Consider the following 21,472-nt stretch of genomic DNA (forward strand, 5'->3'; position numbering starts at 1 on the left):
CGCTTGGTATCCCGGCTATTGACCAGGAATGATCAAGCCTGCATCTCGGGACGGCCTCAAAATGACTTTGTGTTTTACGCAGCAACCACTGAACTGCATCGTTTCAAATGTCTGTTTTTATTTTGTAAACCCATTGGTATCATAATATTTATCAAAGGTTGCATTTTAAGTGGAAATCTATTGAATTCATTAATGTATAGATTTAAAATCGCTATAACAATTTGTTTTTATCTGCAAACTTTTTGGGACACACCTCGTATATCAATGGACACTGAAATTCAGATATTTTTTCGAAAGAGTGTTTAAGAGTGTTTTTAATGTACGAATATAAAATACTTTGTAAATGCATATTTTTTTACATTTAAGGGTAATATCAAGCCGAATACTACAAGCATTATGCGAAAAAGAAAACTGCAAAGATAACTGCATGTAAAACATGTGAGATTATTTTTTCATATCCATCTGTATCAACAAATCTGGAAATCATCTTAATATGATGGACCCTGTCGATATGATTTGCTATATCTTTATACATATCCGATTTAATAACTGGTATGATTGGGTCTCTTCTTCGAAAGGAGCTTGATATCACACGGCAATTAAAAGAAGGGACATAGTATAGAATGGACAGAGGGTAGAGTGCGACAGACGGTCGAAAAATATTAAAACCTGTTACACATGACCGAATTATTTCGACGTAGCGTCGAAGTATATTCTGTTTGTGTTATGATTAATCGCTGGTCTTTACGATAATATATTCCATACTGTAGAATATGTTCGCCCAGTTTGAGCATGTAAAAAACTAGTCATTTCTGAAGTAAGTATGAAAATATTGATGTAAGTTTTTCGAGTTATACACTGACTATCAAATAAAAAGAGCAGAAACAATGGAACAAATACCAAGTTTTATTACAGGTTCTATTGAAAAGATACCAAGTTTGTAACAAATTCTAGCGGCTCAAAAAGTTAACTTTACAAGGATATATAAACAGTAAAGACAAAAATGACGTTAAATCGGGGATAATATATATCAAAAGTTTGAAATTAGATTGCGCATTACGGCTACAGATAACAGGGTATTAAAGGAATCTGACCAGTTAAGCCCCAAATTGAAGGTCAAACTTAAGGGACTAACGTTTACTTTATACGACTGTCAAGCAGACTCTTAGATAAGGAGCTAATGTCAGCCTTCCACTTAATGGCCGAAAATTGTTTAGCTCGGGAATTTAAAATTCATATTATAATCTTTTTGTATTTCCCAACGTCATTTCTATCTCCATTTTGGGATTCCTCAAAGACTTTCCTAGTTTAATATTGATAAAAAGCTTAAACATATCGGGAATCTATATTTTCTATATTTAGTTCGGAATTTCCGAAAATTGTTTCTAAATTTAGCTCGCTTTCATCTTTTAATCGTTTGAATATAGATAAAGGTAAGTCGTGTAATAACTAGGGAGGCCAAATACACTGTTTAACTAGATAGATAACAATACTTTTAAGGGTCAATTTTATATTACGTATGAACATACATGTTATTACCACAAAAGAAAAGTTGGCGGTTTAAGTATTGATAAAAAAAGGTTAGACTCTAGATATCGGGAATCTATATTTAGTTCGGAATTTCCGTATTTTGTTACTAAATTTAGCTCGGAATTTGGAAACCACGAAAAAATCTTTTTTAATTTCCCAACGTCATTTCTATTTTCATCTCGGGATTTCCTAAAGTCTTTCCTATTTAAAGGCTCGCACGGTTAAGTTCTGATTCACTTCACTTTACCACCAGTTACAGGTTGTGTCCTTCAAATACTTCAGATTAAGGTATGTCAGATATTTTTTTTATTAGTTTTATAAAGAAGAGTATGAAAGTTGATGATTAAGAAAAAAATCTGTTTTGTTCAAAAAACAACATAAAATAACACAGACAAAAAACAAACAAACAAACAAAAACTCTAAGTTAACATTGAAGTAGCGTTTATTTCGCATTTATTATCTTTATTTTATAAAAGTACTTGCTAACTTTTGGGACAAACCTTTTATATCAATGACACCAATTAGATTTTTTTTCTTAATTTATTAATATGAAATAAAATGATTTGTAATTCATATTTTCTTTTTGGGGTAGTTTTTAAACAGATAATAATTACAAATTCTGCAAAAGAAACAAAAATAACTGCATGTCAAAAATGTAAGAGTTTTTCATATTCATCTCTAAAAAGAAATCTGAACTTTAAAATCCATTAAATATGGACACAGGCTATGAAATTCGCTACAGCTTTATAAATGTCGGAGTCACCGGTATTGTTGTAGTCATCTTTTTAAAAACCTTTTAAATTTGCATGAAAATCCCAACGTCATTTTTATTTTTAAATCGGGATTTCCAAAGTCTTTCCTACATAAAGCTTCGCACGATTTTAGTTCTGAATCATTTTACTACAAGTTACAGATAACATAGGTTGTGTTCTTCAAATGTAATACACCAGTATAAGGTATGTCAAATATTATCAATAATTACTGAATTATTAGCCTTTTTGTCGGTTTTAAGATAGATAGTATGAAAATTGATGAGGTAAATGATAAAAAAATGATACTGTATAAATATTAAATAAAATTGATTTTTAAACGTATATTTTGAATACATAGAGATATTTGTAAGCAGATTATCAAGACGAATATGGTAAAAAAGAAAAAAGAAAGTTTAAATATCCGAGACATTTTTATATCCATCATTCTTTATAAAGAAATATGAACTATAAAATCCACTACATACGAACACAGTCGATATAATTCGCTATATTTTGATAAACATCTGAGTAACTGGAATGATAATCATATAAGTAAACACTTTAAACAAGCTTTAGTATAATAGGTCAGTGTTTACAACAACGCAATTGGTCAAAAACGGCGCAGTCAATTTAGTATTTGAGATTATTTTTATAAAACTGTCGATTTACTAAGCTGATTAAATTTAGCCGATTGACCAAAGTAAATGTGTTATGATTCATTTAAAATACCGCATATCTAGTGGACAAAATATAATTACAAATACTAATGATATGTAACCGCGATGTATTAAATATGAAGTGCTTAATATTTTTTCTCCCCTATCCGAAAGAACTAATGCATAAACATACTTATGGAAGAAACATTTGTAAAAATAATAGACGAAAATGTCAATGGACTTATTAATGGAAAAGTTGATTATCTTAAATTTCAATATTTGATAAAGGTATTGGGAATCTATATTTTCTATATTTAGCTCGGAATTTCCAATATTGCTCGAAATTTGGAAATCCATATAAAAATCTTTTTGATTTCCCATAATCATTTTTATTTTTATCTGGGTATTCCACTTAAAGCTTCGCACGGTTTTAGTTCTGAATTATTTTACGACCGGTTACATATTACATAGGTTGTGTTTTCCAAATAAGATACACAGTACTTCATTTTAAGAGAGTATTTTTTCATTTTTAAACTATTGATGAGTAGGATAAAAATAGTTTTGTTCTGAAAAAATACCACCTCCTACAAAATCAGCAACACAAAAAGAGAGAGAAAACAAAATCAACAACACCAACACCACCAACAAAAAGAAAAAAACACACAAAAAAAACCAAACACCCCCCCCCCCAACCCCCTTAAAAAACCAAACAGAGAAAACAACAAGAAAAAAAACGAATAAAAAAAAAAAGAAAAAAAAAAAAAGAAGGTGGCATACAAGCTTAAACCGCCAAAAGTTATCAAGTTCAAGAATAAATGGCACGCACGTATGGCGTGTTTTATCACTGACGTGTCAGATTAAAGTAAAATCTCTATATATAAGACAATATTTAACGTAAACTAACTCCGCTAGCTAGTAAAATTCAGTGCAAAGAAGAAAATATTTTGTTTTCTTTCAGTTAAAAACGTTGAACATACAAAGATATACATACGATTTGTAAAGTAAAATAAGATATGTTGTAAATTTAAATCACGAAAACTTTAAGTCAGTGCTTCCTGAACTTATTTATATTAATAATATTATTATTTCATATTTCAATGTTTTTTTTCCAACAGGTTAAACCAAAGATATTGTACTTTTTTCGATTAGTTTTATAAATATTGTATGGTAAATTAAACAAAAACAAATCTATTTCAAGGCATTTAGAAATTACTCTTGTTTGTATTATAGTTTGGGGAAACGAGTTAAATCGTATAAATATGCATGCGCAGTGCGTTAACTGCCATGGAGTGCAGGTATTAGTTTCTCGCACCCCAGAGCATGACCATCGGCTAATTTTTTCTGTGGTTTACTTATTGTGGGTAGCGATAGAAATATCATATTCAGATGCTAGTTCATTAATTTCTTTTTTTTTTCGGGTTTCATATTTTCACAACAGGGAACGTGTATTTATTTTTGCCTATGATACAAAAGAGTGGTGGCTGATTTACGTCGTGCATTTTCGCTTCTTCGCCTCAAAATGCGAAAATGCGAAAACACAAAGGGAGGACAAAAGTTGGACTTTGTTGTCTCTTCGTATTTTCGGTTTTTCCGATCTTTAAGGCAAAAAAGAAGCGGAAAGGCGAAAATACGAGACATAAAATCTGTCGTATATTTGCATTCCATTTGTCGTATTTTCGCTTTTTCGCATTCAAAATATGCGAAAACATAGAGACGACAAAGTGTCGTTTCTTCACATTTTCGATTTTTCGCATTCTTACATTTTCGCATTGTTCCATTTCGCTTTTTCGCATTGTTACATTTTCGCATTGTTGCATTTTCGCTTTTTCGCATTGTTACATTTTCGCGCTCCGGTTGTTTGTGCGCATGGAGATATCAATATATTGTCATTATTATTATTTTTAAGTTTTGTAAATATCTGATCACAATGATATATCATTTAATAGTCATATACCAGATAAGTTCTATTCACGTATAGATTTATAATTTAAAAATATTATCCCGCCCCGTACGCATGTAAAATAATTAAGTTATATAACGGTAATGCTTTCAGACTGTTTCGAATTAATTTATGTAACAATTCTTATGATAAAAACATTAATGTGTTCCTACCATTTTCAGATTATCAGATTAAAAAAACCCCCAAAAAACCGCTGACGGGTGTGACATGAAACTTAACGATACAGGCACTGCCCGCACACATTTTGAAATAGATATTTACTCTGAGAATGAGGTGTATTTTCACAGGAAAACATTTTATAATATCTGTGTTAATTCTGGTACTAGAGTTTCGTCAGACATACTTCTTTTGATTACGTAGAGTGCATATTGGATTAAGTTTGAAAAAAAAGTTTGATGATTTAATTTTATAACCCCCAATCCCCCCAACCCCCCCCCCCCCCCCAAAAAAAAAAACCCCAAATAAACAAAAAAAAAAAAAAAAAAAAAACATATATGAAAACATTTGGTCTATAGTTCCGATCATTCAGCATTCTTTAGTTGCTTTTATTGCATTTTAAAATTTATATAATAATATTTAAAATGATTTTAATTCGTTATGACATTATGTCTGTCATGTTGTCAGGCGTTCCCCTAGGTCTTAAAAACAAAGCATTTTTGGCGGTCATCCAGTCTGCCCTCTTCCATATATTGCACTAATATCTTAGTCAAATTCATAAAAAAATTCAATAAGTATATTGCATTTAGAACCTATTGTAATATACTGGGCTTCTCTTCGTTTAAGGCACTTGACGTTTTGAAACAAGAAGGGAAACAATAAACTAATGGTACAAAATATGTTATTAGCTGTAATATTTAGGTATTTTCAAATTGATGTCTCCATGAGCATGTACAACCGGAACGCGAAAATGCGAAACTGTAACAATGCGACAAAGCGAAAAATACGACAGATGGAATGCGAATAATCGACAATTTTATATGTCGTATTTTCGCCCTCCTTCTGTCGTATTTACTCTTTTTTGCCTTGAAAATCCGAAAAAGCGACAACACATTTTATGCGAAGAAGCGAAACTACGACATGGCGTAAATTAGCCTGCATACAAAAGAAAAAGAACATCAAAACACTCGGCAATCTGATTTATACCTCGTACAAATCAGATAGCCTGTGTTTCGATGCTCTTTCTGTTACTTTTAAATTCATTATTGTTGCTACGTAAACAGAAGGGAAACTGATGATCATCTTATTTTTTAAATTTATTTTATTTATACGTGACCTTAACACGATAATTTTCAAATAACACCTGATTGCACGGGCTAATATATTACAAAAGCTTAGCGGTTCGTATCGTTAAGTGGCTTTAAATATGATAAGTACATAAATTAAGGTTTGTGAAAAAAACAGAGTTGAAATTAAAAAAACAACAAAAGATCAGATTGGTAAGATAGATAGTAACCGCAAAGACTTTGGTAGACTTTGAAAACCTTGATCGCTCGGGTTTGTAAATACTGTGCATACCTTTTCCTCGTACGCTTACTACTTGTATTACTTATTTAGTGTCCAGCTTTTAAATTATTTGTCATCCAATGATAACGCTGTATTTCTTAAAAATTATGTGTGTTAATTTTCATAGAAGAAAGAAAGTCGATACTATATTGAAATTCGTTCATAGTCGCCTTCTATTTTTCATAGTGCTTCATAGTACCGCGTAGTGACGTAATCAAGGGCCAAATAAAGCTTGACACTAAATATGTTAATGTTCATCCTTAGCTGTTCTACAGAAATTAGAAACATTCTCCTGTCGCTATCGCTCCCGTCGAAGTTTCTAATTTCTGTAGAACAGCACGGATGATCACTAACATATACGTAAAACGCTTATCATAGACAAGTTGTTTAAACACAATTTCAATTTATTTACAATAACACTCAATTTGTATAATATACATAAAACATGATTAAATCTAATATGTAAACATATAAAAGAAATATGTTAGTTGACACTAGTCAAGTCGGTGTAACATTAAATGTTGACCCCGTTTAAAATTAATCCCATGGGTTATTTTTTTTATCGATTTTGATTAATTTTCAACGTTTAAAATTGACCCTTTCCCGTTATTTAATGACCCCCCCCCCCGCGCGTAAAAAAGACCTCCGTTGAAAACAGATCAACTATAGACAGTTATCAAAATAATAATGGACTTGTTGTGAACTCTGATATTACATTGCAGAATAATGTATATTTATGTTTTTCCGCTATCAAAGGTAGTCGCCTGCTGTCAACGGACTACCTTCTACTGTTATTAAATAATGTTTTAAAGTTAAGACCCAATTACCCCTCTTACAATGAACATTATCTTATGGATTTACAACAGCAGAGTTATATTTCAATGTATTCTGTACTGATCAGAGGAGGTAACGGCTGCAAGCAGTGAATTGTAGCAGCGGTTACTTCCCCTGATCAATACAGGAAAGTAAGTAGCAAGGTGCAAAGCAGAGTAATTATACACACCATATGGAGCATACAGCCGTCCTTAAAACAATGTTTTAGAGAATATTTCTAAAAGCTATGGCTAGCTACAGATATTCTAATGAATTTCAACAGTTGTAATACCAGTTCGTAGAATGGCCATTATCATGGGACAAACAAACTTAGTTTGTATAGATGCTTCCTCTGTGGAAGTCTTGAGGTACATATCTGTAGACCAATCTGCTGGTGAAAATCATTGTCTAAAACTTTCGTAAAACAGTTCCCTCTTAAATATACAGATTATCTCGCCGAAATAGTTCGCATGTTATGCTTGTGAACTCATTATTATTACGCCTGTGAGATATTTTGTTTGATTTAAAGCGTTTAGGCGTTTAGCTAAACTTAAAGTAACCGTTAAGAAAGACGCCAATTTGATAAAAATTTAACAATTGATTAATTCTCAGCGACTTTTTGATCAAAATTTAATGTTGAATTGCTGGCGCCAAAATGACTTACTGTCTTATTGCGCTAAAACACTAGGGTTAATGAATGGATTATCTTATGCAGTGTTAAGAGGATGTATATATAAATAGATCAATGCATGACTTGATTCATGCCTAGGTCCTTTTTGCAGTTGATTATTTGCTAACAATTATTATTATATATTTAGCAGACGTTTGCAATTATTATTACTAAACAGAATATGTTTCTTATTTCAGGTCTTACAAAGAACTGTAAAAGATTGTAGCAATGAGTAAAAATGAGTCCTTTTTCGACAAAGATACTCCTCATGGTTTGGCTAAAAGGTTGATGTTAAAGAAATACCTCCAAGCTTATATTGAAAAGACACAAAACGAAAAATTTAATTTAAAAACTGTGTATATAGATGGGTTCGCCGGCGAAGGTCGGTATGGCAATGAATGGCCGAGTGAAATAGAAAAATATGGATCACCCCTTATTGCTTTAATGGTATCCTTAGGTTTTTATTACAAACATGATATGTTAAAACAAAAGGAAGATAAAAAAGACAAACCAAAAATGCCAAATACACATGAGACTGATTTGTTGGAAAATAGAAATCAGGAAACAGACAGAAGCAAAGCATCTGTAAAAGCTGGCAACAAATTTACAGACAAACCAGGCGATGAAGAAAAACAAGGACAACCAACAAACACAGAGAAAAAACAGGATAGCATATGGGGTTGGTCAACTTCAGAATTGGAACCAGAAGACGAACTTTCTATTGAACTTGAGAAACGGAATAAAAGAAGTGAAGTATTTGGAGAAAATGCCAACATTACCTTACACTTTATTGAGAGTAATATAGAAACGTACAGAAAACTTGCTGCAAATGTAGAACTTTTGATAATGAAATTTCTAGAAAGACATTATCCAGAATACACATATGGTTTTCGCCAAATGGAGGGAAATGCATTGTTCGAAATATGTAAAGGCTCTTTCAATTTGACAGTCAAAGTTTTCCACCAAGAGTTTGCAAAGACAACAGCACCACCGATGCTTCGAGATTCATCTGTAAGAAGTCTAACATTTCTCGATCCTTATGGTTTCAAAGATACACCAATGGCTCATGTGCAACAGTTTGTTCCAGGTTCTGGAAATGAAATATTGATCAACTTTATGAGTAGTTTCGTGAACCGTTTTGTATCAAAGTGTCCTGAACATGTTACTCAGTTGTACGGAATATCCCTTGATGTTGCAAAATATTACGGCATTGATCCGTCTGATTTAGAAGATAGCAAAGATGAACTTGTCGAATTTGTGAAGTTTGTAATTCACTTCTGCCAGCCGGAGAGAGAATTCGAATTTAGTAATAAGATACAAAAATGCACTAGCAATTATGAAGCTTTTCTGAAAAGGAAAACCCAATGTAAGTTTTCAATTAACATTCGAACTCAAGGATAAAAGAAACACAACACTTTTTCACATGGTTCATGTAACAAATCATAGAAAAGGTATAGAGGCAATGAAGGAATCCATGAACAGATGTAGCCAGAAAGAAGGCAAAATGGTTATGTCTGATTATGATGTGATATGTAAGGACAATCCCTAAATTTTGTTAAATATGGATGACAACGAAAAAGTTGCAGAGATGATTTATAGTCAATTTAGAGGAAAGGAGCGTGTACCAATTAGCGACATCAACGATTATGTTTTATTAGATACAAACTACGTATTCAGAAAACGTCCATTGGATATACTGCAAAGGTCGAGAAAAAAGATAACAACAGCAGTGAACAATTTGAAAATACCTCAAAGAATAACGGGTAAGTTCCCTGATCGAGACATAACAACTAAGCAAGCACTAATTTGGTATATTTCGTTTGCTGACGAGGAATACAGAAGTGAATCGGCTGATGGTCCTGATGTTGGCGTTCAAAATTTGATAAAGGAGGTGAAAGAAAGTAAAAAGAAATCAACAAAGAAAAAACAAAATAAAACTGACATGCCATCAAGCACACGGACAGAGGAACAAGAAGATACAATTGAAAAGGAAGTTAAAAAGACAAAGGAGAACAAAGGAAATGGAAATAAAAGAGGCTTAGACAAGGAAATAGTGAACGAAAAACATTTGAAACGACAGAAAGGCGCATTCTGCAATATAAATACAAACATCAATGGAGCCACTCCGTTATTGGTAACGGAAATAGATGAAGGCGCAAATGAACCTAAATATGGATCTCTTACTCACGAACAAAAAGATGAAGGAGAAGTAAAGAAGGATACCAGGATCAAAGCAATACGGCAAAGTTCATTAACTGACAAGTTTAAGGTATTAAAAAGACCAAAAGAAATGAATGCTAGTAAAGTACATAAACAAGAAGGTCACAAGAGGAAAAAAAGTAAATAGAGCTTTATATCTGGAATGACACATCTCTTGGAAACACCATTAGAAACATTATCAAAACCTCATTGGAAGCATCGTCATAACCTAATCAGAGTTGTATTACTGTAATGTCACATATATGTAGAAACCTCTTTAAAAATGTCAGAAAGTTATTTCTGGAATATCACATCTCTTGAAGGAACCTAATTGAAAGCATTATCAGGAAATTAATTATTGAATGTCTCATTTTTTTGAAGGAACCTTATTCGACAAATTGTAAAAATGTTATTTCTGAAATGCCTTCTCTCTTGAAGGAACCTTATTGGACTCATTGTTAGAATGTTATTTCTGAAATGCATTCTCTCTTGAAGGAACCTTATAGGACATATTGTTAGAATGTTATTTCTGAAATGCCTTCTCTCTTGAAGGAACCTTATTGGACTCATTGTTAGAATGTTATTTCTGAAATGCCTTCTCTCTTGAAGGAACCTTATTGGACATATTGTTAGAATGTTATTTCTGAAATGCCTTCTCTCTTGAAGGAACCTTATTGGACATATTGTAAGAATGTTATTTCGGAAATGCCTTCTCTCTTGGAGGAACCTTATTGGATATATTGTTAGAATGTTATTTCTGAAATGCCTGCTCTCTGGAAGGAACCTTATTGGACATGTTGTTAGAATGTTATTTCTGAAATGCCTTCTCTCTTGAAGGAACCTTATTGGACATATTGTCAGAATGTTATTTCTGAAATGCCTTTCCTGTTGAAGAAACCTTATTGGAAACATTGTTAGGAAGTTATTACATTTTACTGAAGAATGCCTGTATGGACTTTTTGTAATAGGCCTAGTTTTTGTAGTTTGTACAAATATTTCATGTTAAATGTGTTTGTTTCTAGTAATTAATTTAACCAAGTATCATTTTATCATTATTTATATGTTATTATATTTAGTTATATTTGTCTATTTTATACATATTTTATCAAAATAATAAATGAATGATTTTATCATAAAATTAGTTATAGCAATCAACAAACTTGTTAGATACACAGTATTACATACTTTTCTGGCACATGTACCTTACTTTTGTTTATAATTATAATGATATATAAGTAAAGCCTTTACTTTTAACATGTTTTCTTTTGAAAATCATTAAATATTGAACTTATTACTTGTATCTTTTTATATCATTTCATATTTATGAAGTTTTGTCATCAACCCAAAAATGCACCATGAGTATTGTATAAATTTAGAACAGATGACAAAATCATGCAGCACTATTGATTGTAAATCTTAAGTTAATTATATTTTCTTTTATTGAAATTTTATTATATAATTATGCTTATATTTTTTTGGTATTTCAAGAATAATATAGAACAGGTTTATCATTCGGAAAAATTACAACAGAACATAAAAAAATGTCAAACGCAGTGTTTCTGGGTTAAATATAATATTGATAATACTGATGTACCTTTTGTACAAGCTGTTTTATACTTGTTTGTTTATTTTTTTGATATATCAAAAGTATGTTTTTGGGGTCCTCCTGGGCTCCTGGAAGCTGGTTCTTGTTGCTGAGTCGTGTGGGGGTTGCGTCTATTGAACGTCGCCATTCCTTCCCTCCGAAATTACATATTGGATGACGAATGACTCCACAAAGCCGTTAGTGCCTGACTGTCCACAAAATATTAATCGGACATGTTTTGATATTTTGCTGACGATATGATGATATGCACGTGCCTAATATTTTAATAACTCGTATAAATAAAATAAATAATTAAATTTATAGCTGATTGATTTCTTGTTTATGTTAAGAAAAGCGATATGGGGTTGTATTTTTTCTATTGTAGATATCAATAAAATAATTGAAATATATTTATGAATAAATACTATAGAAAACCTTGTTTTATGTTATTTGCAATGCAAAGATGAGTGTAACACACAAAGGGTGTTTTGTTTTTAATTTGGTACTATTTTGAAAATGTGAATATTGCTGATGTGCTGGACATGAATTATTCTTCAAACAGTCTACTCTGCTCTATGACTTTCGGGTTACTTTAAATAACTTCACTCAAAACGCTGTACTTAATTTTCAGTAGTAAAAATTACGGCAAGAAATTTGTACAATGTATATTTTAGCAGAACTAGCCTATGAAAAAAGGCGCAAAATAAAAAATAACACGACTGTCTCCCTGTGTCAATTTTCATTTTAATTGAATTATAGTCAATATCGAAATATTGATCTTGAAAATAGAGTACAATTAATCACACGAGCTTTGATTTGTATCGGAAATTGTATTAATTGATCATTTATAATGCTTTTTTTTCGCCATTTTATTCCACCTTTTACGTAACATGAATACATGTATTTCTTTATTTGAGGAAAACAAATATATAACTCTATACTTCTTAAATGTACAGCAGTCGTGTATATAAATTGTATTGTTATTGAATAGATATAAACATCACGGTTCTCAATAAAAAAAAAAAACAAGAATGAAGAGCATCAAGGCAAGGGCAACGTTTTAAAGGATGCACCCCCCCCCCCCGACACACCTACGTCGATGATACAAACGTGCATTAATAAAATCAGTCATGTAATTGTAGTGCATGCAATAATGCACAAAGGAGCATCCGATGTCTTCCGCTACCAGGAAAACTGGAAAGGCGCTAAGTAAAGATAACATTTTTTTTTTAAATGTTAAACTCAAAAATATACGTAAAAAGACGTAACTCATTTAGAATAAAAGATAACCAGAATAAAAGATATAAAGAAGGAATAAATGACGTTAACAGACCAAATCAAAACAGAATAAAAAACACACACATTGTAAAAAAAAGAGCATTTGCAGAATTTGTCACGAGCATGAATCCAGTTTTTAACTGTTAGATGGAGGAAGAAAGAAGCGTGAGGACTGACTATGACACTATCAGTTATATACACTTTTTTTTTTATTACACAAAATAATTTAATGATTTCATATTGTTCAGATAACAAGGGTGTATGAATAGCATTTTATAAGACTTGATTTTCTTTTCATTTTCATATCTTTTGGCACAAAGTTGAAAGAGCGAAAACTCTGTAAGAATCTTATGACTAAAGTCTGTCGTCCGTACAATTAAGCATTCACGAGTTACCTCGCTTGCGCATTCGCAATACAAAACAAGACGTCTTATTCTACTAGGTATCATTCTAAAAAATCTTAATTTTGAACCAAGTACCAAATTTCTCATTCATTGTAAATTAAATTAGGGTATTTATGTAAAAGAACTATTTTAAAATCTTTGTTTGATTTCATTTGAATACGGTAAACTGTATTAGTGAGAAATTTCACTTATTATCTTTGTAATTTATTTTCACATTATTCTGGCAATTGTGTTACTAACTATCAAGCACTGTGAAAAGTCGAGGACGCATTAACAAGTACTTCTGTCTTCTCATTTTATCACATGATAATGTATTAGTTTTTGTGTCTGATGTTATTTAATATTTTTTGTTGTTTATATTTAATTTTACGCCAGAATATAGTTTTAATATATCCATTCTTTTCTATAACGGATTTTTAAAAATCTTCGATTAAACTTTAAAGTTCTAATTTATGTTTCCTCATATTTAATCACCTAGAAGCTCAATTGTTTATACTAAAACGCTGTAAAGGTTTAAACAGTGAAAACAGATTAAATCCCCAAAAGTACGCCAAAAAACGACAAAATTGAAAATGTAGAGGACTCGATTTGATTCGGCCTGTTCATGGACGGTACCAAAAAGTGCATGATACCGTCCACGCCCCATAGAATCGGCTTAAGCAGAATTCTACATTTAAGCATGAAAATGGTGAACTTTTGAATTTAAGAAACATTCGCGGATGTGTTGATACGGCCGTTATAATGATACCTTCAATGTGACACGGCCATGGCAACAATTTTACTGTATTAAAATAACAATAATTACTTACTTTAATAGCTGATTAATATAATCATCATACTTTGATAAAGTGTTATAATATGTAATAATATAAGTGTTTGGGTCTGATGCCAAATTTAAACTCCACATACAAACAGAACATTTTTTCTTAAATCATTAGTTTAGGTACAGTTCACTTTTACTCTCAATGTAAATTATTTAGTTTTGTACCCCCACTATAGGGGAAGCATTTATATTTATAGAATATTATTTATTGATTCTAGTATCATATTATATAGGGACTCAATGGTGCTAAGCAACTTTATAGTAATGTGCTATAATAACTAAGTCGTCGATCATTTAATTGATTTTTCATATATTATTCTGCTGTACATTTGTTGTTTATAAATAAGCTAACGCAATACACAAAATACCGTAGACGTAAACAATGCATTTGTCTGAAATTACAGGATATATATGAACTTTAAGATTTAAGACATCTACCGACAACAGTTATCTTATACAAATGCTTTCTGCTTTAAAGTGTAGCTAAATTATATTTTTCTACATTGAAATTGATTGGTTACCCTATATCCTGAACCTTTAAGTCGTATAATTCATATAATGATTGGTCATGACTAGAAGATGACTCCTATTGATTTTGGGGTCACTAGACCAAAGGTCAAGGTCACGGGGTCTTAAATGTCAGAATTGTTTCCGCTTATTATCTTGAAAACTATTTGTTACAAAGTCCTTATATTTGACATATTTATTTGTCACAACTAGTAGATACCCCCTAATGATTTTGGGGTAACTATTTCAAAGGTCAATGTCACAGGGGCCTTAAATGTCAGAATGGTTTCACTCATTATCATAAAAACTATCTATCACAAAGTCTTCATATTTCACATATTGAATAGCCTATGTATTGGATGACCCCAATTGATTTTGGGATCACTAGTACAAAGGTCAAGGTCACAGGGGCATTAAATGTACATATAGTTTCCGCATATTACCTTGAAATATGGAATGAGAAGAGAGGTAACTCTGTAAGTTATATTGGAAAATCTTGCAGAGTTGCCTCCTTTCCATTACATTATTTTTAGTATCGTGCAATTCTGATTTGAATAGAATTTTTGTGCAAATGATAAGCGTATTATGCTTCATAATGATTTACACACTTATTGACTAGTAAAATACGCTTAAACGTGCCGTAATTAAGCACAAGAAACACACTGGCAGTAACAAAAGGTATCATAAGAACTCAAGGACAGATATTGAGTTATCACAAGAACTCCGTAACATTTGAAAAATCGGGTATACATTTATTAGCCCGGGCTTTATGTTTGCAACTCTCCACTATAATTAAGTGATTATGTATAGCAACGAAGAAGTTCACAAATGAAAAGGTCAATATGTACGAATTAGCAATTAATTTGGAAAATTTTCTCAAAACTTCCAGATTTTTTTCTAAACGGCGACGAAATATGCACTAAAAGATTTTTTCTGAAACATAATACAATATGTAGGGCAAGCTTTATTATCAAAGTTTAATTTAGCACCTCAAACTCCCCATTTAAAGTTAAAAATAACCATTTTTACGCGAGTTCTCCAAGTTTATAGAACAGTTTTCCACAGAAATCCGTAACGTTTTCCAGGAACTCCGTGACAGTTATTATAAGAAGTCCAAACAAGTTATCATAAGAACTCCATCCTTCGTGTAACACTTCATCCCCCGTGAAATAGTTCAATTTGTTTAGTCATTGTCCATTACTCCCATTTGCTTCCGAAGGTTTAAATAAATTACACAGTTACAGGCTGTCAGTCAGGAACATTTCTAGTAATTTAAGGAATGATCTTACAGAAAAAGATGCTTTTTCACTTTGTACGTAAAGAATATATAACACCTAAACGTCCATGTCGGAAAATTAACAAAGGTAACAAATAAAAAAACTAACAAAAACAACAGATGAATTAAAAATAACATACATACCATTATAATAATACATGAAATAATAATAAAAATAATAATAATAATAATAATAATAATAATAACTTGCCGTAACCAGATGTGGCATTTCAAACACAGGTATACTCGTCTTGTAGTACGGAAAGTTGACTGGCATACCGTCCAGTTGGAAGAGAAAGAGTTTAAAAGCCTATTGTGAAAAATGAAATAAACTAAAGTTTTAATCCACAATCAACAAACGGCAGAAATGTTTCCCGTTTAAAATGATTAATCATTCACGGAAATAGGTTAAGGTTTCTCAGAAAAGATATCATAATAAATGTATTATCATTTATTAAAGGGACACCGCTAAGGCTTTTGACATGAAGGGGCTTATTTAAATTAATGTTCCATTTGGTATATGTAAAGAACGATTACTTGTGTGCAAAATTTCAGGTCATTCGCTAACTCAGTTTTTCCAGAATGATTCTTTTAATTGTGAATAATGACCTAAAATTGAAAAGCGCTGCAACTCAAAAGGGACTTAATATACCATACAATACGGTCTTCAATTTATTTTTAAGTATACGAATGTTGTTCAAAAAGTAATAGGACTGAGAGTATTGAATATATTCATATTTCATTCAATTTCGAATAGTTTAATATGAACAACGATCGCAAAATGTTTTCTACAATTTAAGCATAAGTTCATTACTTTATTGTGTTAATTTATTGTGTTATTGTTTCATGTGATATTGAACAACCATGGTAACATGCACCCGGCGCAACACTTTAACACAGTTATTAAAGCTAAGTTGTACATCGAGTTTAATTACAATTTATCATATGTTTGTCCATATCTTCCATCATCAAATTAAATTATATTTAAAGTGACATAATGCCCATCCAAGGGTATATAGTGAGTGAACGGATAAGATTAAAATAAGTTTATACTCTGCCACAAATCCTTTCAATTTAATGATTAAGTTCGTATAAACAATGAATAACACACAGATCGAAATGAAATTTCTGTAAAGATCCATTAGAATTTACCTGAAACGATAGGTTTATAAAAAGAGTGGGGCAGTCTTTTGAATTTAAGGCAGATTTATAATTCTATTCGTAAATTTACCAATAACAACTGTTGGACAAATACCATTTTGACAGTCAATCTTTTGAAATATAAAGTCAATTCAGCTCAACTTGACTATGAAAATATGAGCATAATGTCACTTTAAGTGATAATTTGTTCAAATTTGACGTCTTTAAGACATGAATAGGCTTAATTATAAAGTATTGAACATAAGCGGTCATAGCGTTAAATGTAGGAATGTGACATTCGTAAACAAACTGAAAATCCGTGCGATAATTAAATTTTGCCAAGTTATTGGCTATACTCCTTCAGTTACATACATAATGATTAAAATAACAAAGTACAATTAACCTGCCATCAGAACACTCGTTTTCAGCTGGAGCAAGCAATTAAAAAAACGGCGAATATAAGATTACTAACAACAGGAAAGAGCGATGATAAAAGCGGAAAATTGACGGGACGTAAGTGATGTCGATTTCAAAAGTGCTTCATCGACGGTAAACGGTAGGCGGCCTGTCCGGGATTTTTGTCTGCTTCGGGTTTACCTTTACAGTTCTGGCAAAAAAAAAAATAATATGAGACATTTGTTTCAAACACTATTTTACCATATTTAACTAGATATACGTGTTATCAACAATGATAAACAGAAAAAGTAATAAGTATTTTCCGCGATTTTGTTTTAATAATTATTAATGATAACCATAACCTGTGGTAAGTAGAAAAGGATACTTTTCAATTGATAAATATTGTTAATTTACTGTATGAAATAATATTGTTCTAAAAACGTATGATGATATGTGTAAATCAATAATAAAATTCTTTTAAGCATTAACACTGTAAGTCCAAGCGTGTTAAGTTCCGATGTTACTATATTATATATGAAAATAGCGGATAATGATTGGCTATCGGATTTCTTTTAAAGATTGGAACAAGATTGTGACCGCTTTCGCTGTAGGTTCATCTCCACATATGAAGCGTTGTAATGGTTACATGACACCAAAAGCACAAGGAACAATGATTTCAGAAAGAATGACGCTTGTTGTATTGGCATTTTCTAGTTGGGTGGTTCCAATATTCCTACTTGAATAATGTTGAATCACCCTTAGGATATGTTGCCTGCTTTTTAAATTTGTCTTTTGACGTCTTATCTGTGATACGCAGGCTTCATAACCTCTGGTCCCCTTTCAAAATTCCATTTTATTTTGTTCAGCCCATTGTTTTCTCGTTTAGGACACACGCTTTTTATTACTTGGGGACCATACGCTGCTTTTCATGGAATGGCACGGAAGTGTCACATTGAAGGTTCCATGATAACCGCCGTATGAACACATCTGCGGATGTTTCTAAATTCAAAATTTTACTATTTCATGTTTAAATATTGAATTCTGCTTAAGCCGGTGCTAGGGGGCGTGGACGGTAACTTGCACTTTCCAGTACCGTCCATGAACAGGCTCAATCAAACCGAGCCTGCAACATTTTCAATTTTGCCGTGTTGGGCTTTCTTTAGGGATTCTGTATTTATCTATTTTGTATTCATTTCACGACGCCATTAACGTCATTTATTCTATTGTTAGCGTGCGCCTGGTTTTGTACCCCTTATCATTTGAAAATTTCACAGAATTGTTGTTTGTAAACATTTTGTATTGATTTTTTCACAATATGTAAAGGACATGTTCCGATATTTGTTTCTTGTAACATTGTGTACGTATATTAAAAAATGTGACCAGAAGAGCTGCAGTCCTATTACTTTTTAAACAACCCTCGTATTTCTTAATCATATTTTGCATATTTGTCTGTTCTGTTTAAATGCCTCAGATGATTTATGTAAGAATTGTGAATTTTATACATGTATATTTAGTCCTAGGTAACTCAATGGAGTTCCTTTAATAACTTGAAGACCAGTCTGACAAGTCTCTTTAATCTTTCTTCTCTTTGAGTTCAAATCCTGAACTGGCCTTATTTCTGTCATTAGGGTAAATATGTCTCGTGTTCTCCTCATCAGATTGAAATCAAAACAGCTTCGAAATAATTCTGTTATAAAAGCTCGACAAGTGGGCAATGATATGGCGACTGTGAGAATTGACAAGCCGGTGATAGGGGGCGTGAGATATTTTGCACGTTTTCATTATCCCTCTTGTACAGACTCAATCAAACCGAGTTTGCAATTTTCATGTAATTTTGATGTTTTAAATGCTTCCGAGGAAATACTTTTTTCCAGACAGTTATACATCACAACAGCAGGCGTCAAGTGCTGAGTGGCAGCCGTAAAAAGATGTCACGTTCTTCACTGTGTTGTTATATTTTTCTCGTCTTTCGGGATCATTGCGTCCTACCCTTTTAAGTGTTGAGAATTGAGTACCGCTAAAGCTGGTGCTAGGGGATGTGAGAGATGTTGCCTCTTTTACTTACTCATCATGTACTGACTCAATCAAACCGAGTATGCAATTTTCATGTAAATTTTCTGTTTTAACGCTTTCAAGGAATCACTTTTTTCCAGATAATCGTACATCACAAGAGCCGGTGTCAAGTGCTGTGTGGCAGCCGTAAAAAATTGTCTCGTACTTCATGCACTTCAATGTTGTTATATTTTTCAGACTTAATGAAACCGAGTCTGCAATTTTGCTGTTTTTAATGCTTCCGAGGGATCACTTTTCCTCCAGATATCTTTAGACCTAATATTTGTTATTGATAATAATGGAAGCAATTCATAAATATTTGTTATTGTGCTATGAGTTAATTCAATTGATTATTAATTTGCCAAGTTTCAATCAAGTAAAGGAAACATAGGTCAGTTATATTTTCAATGAAAAAAACGTCTGTGAGTGTTGGATAAGTACACGTATGGCCAAATTGGCGTACAGAAATAATTATGTTTGCTTAGTGATATTGATCAAATATAAAAGAAATATATAGGCATGCAATGTGCAGTTAGATTGGGATTGATCCTGCATGATAAAATGGTAAACATGCATGATGTGATAACGTAAAGTATAACATTGCATCTATTATCAGCAATCGCTATTGAGCGATACCACACATGCGAATTAGACATTATTTGTCGAAATGGCATTAATTTGATTTCCCAAATAAAGTTAACTACAAATTTGATTTAAATTTATTTGTAGAATTTTCATTACTTATGGTTTTAACAATAAATTATAAATATTTGTCTTTTTTTATTTACAGTAATTTGTGCTTTCATAGGTTGTTTGAGTCTGTAGACAATACTACATAGTATGTTTCTTTTAAAGTATTGTTTTCATTTGGTATTCAATAAATATCAAACCAAGTGTTTTATCAAAGTTTTTCTAGTATTGTACTTCTATTAGCAGTGTAGCTTAAATATGATAGAGGCAGAGATACAATATCTTATACAATCTAATAAAACAAAGAATGTAATAAACTTTTAGACAATGATAGAATCTACAATTCTTCTATTAAATTAAATTTTCATTCTTATCTTTGACTGTTTCAGTTATTTACTGAATGTGAATATATATTTAATCATTTCGTTAGCTTTAATTTGGTAAACATGATTGTAAAAATTTGTGAGGTATACTGAATGATAATATTGATTCAAATATCAGTAACTGTACATGCAATATGATACTGCATCGAGCTAAAACAAAACCTTCTTTCATCAGGGTATGATTCCTTCTTATGTTTAGATTCAACAAGCCAGTAACTCATAACAAAACGAGTATCATTTTGTTTATTTGTTTAGGAAAAGCAAAAACAAGAATTTCTTGGCAGTATTAGATTGTTCCTTTAAACATCATATGTACTATAAACTAATGTTTAAACGACTAAAAGTGGTTAGGTCTACAACAGAAACATTTTTCATGTTTTAGTATTTCAAATAAATTTCAAGTATTTCAATTAAAACTATCAACTTAATCATTTCCATATTGTATTACATACCTTTTGGTTATTAAAAACCAGTTCAATTTAAGATGAAACTTTTGTCATTTGTTATAGTTGTCAATGGATTTAAGAAATGGTGGTAAATATTTCAAGCAATAAATTTAATAATGATCGATCCATTCCAATACAAAAATAATGTAATTAGATATGCCATTAAACAAAAAATCTTGTCATCGTTCAAATTTGAGGAGTGTACAAAAAACATGTATATTAATCAGATATAATCAATCTTAAAATGAACTAGAACTGCAACTGTCATGCCGTCAATACCCCTGCATACCACTTTGTCAAATGTGATCATTTAGAGCTCAATGACAACCTCTCTGCCAAATCTGAGGGTAGTAAGCCAGTGCATTGCTCAATTATGTATTTTCCATGTTTTTTTTGGGGCAGAGATAAG

General features: G+C 31.6%; 1 protein-coding gene across 2 annotated transcripts; it reads left to right on the forward strand.

The window, feature by feature from the left end:
• Positions 1–1,748: 1,748 nt before the first annotated feature.
• LOC132753206 (uncharacterized) lies at positions 1,749–12,111 on the forward strand. Of its 2 annotated transcripts, none has more exons than XM_060743647.1 (2): positions 1,749–1,818; positions 8,082–12,111. In XM_060743647.1, exon 2 carries the CDS (start codon positions 8,113–8,115, stop codon positions 9,283–9,285), a length of 1,173 nt encoding a protein of 390 aa, XP_060599630.1. In that variant the 5' UTR covers positions 1,749–1,818; positions 8,082–8,112; the 3' UTR covers positions 9,286–12,111. The 2 variants fall into 2 exon arrangements, with proteins under 2 accessions (XP_060599630.1, XP_060599631.1); XM_060743648.1 differs by lacking the exon at positions 1,749–1,818 and adding an exon at positions 1,839–2,486.
• The last annotated feature ends 9,361 nt before the right edge of the window (positions 12,112–21,472 follow it).

The sequence above is a fragment of the Ruditapes philippinarum genome, unplaced genomic scaffold, assembly GCF_026571515.1.
Source record: "Ruditapes philippinarum isolate M1 unplaced genomic scaffold, ASM2657151v2 ctg3668_1_1_1_1, whole genome shotgun sequence".
NCBI classification, from domain to species: Eukaryota; Metazoa; Mollusca; class Bivalvia; order Venerida; family Veneridae; genus Ruditapes; species Ruditapes philippinarum.

What these genes read in the sequence shown, in the direction of transcription:
- LOC132753206 (XM_060743647.1), top strand. Translation starts at nt 8,113, where the DNA reads ATGAGTAAAAATGAGTCCTTTTTCGACAAAGATACTCCTCATGGTTTG.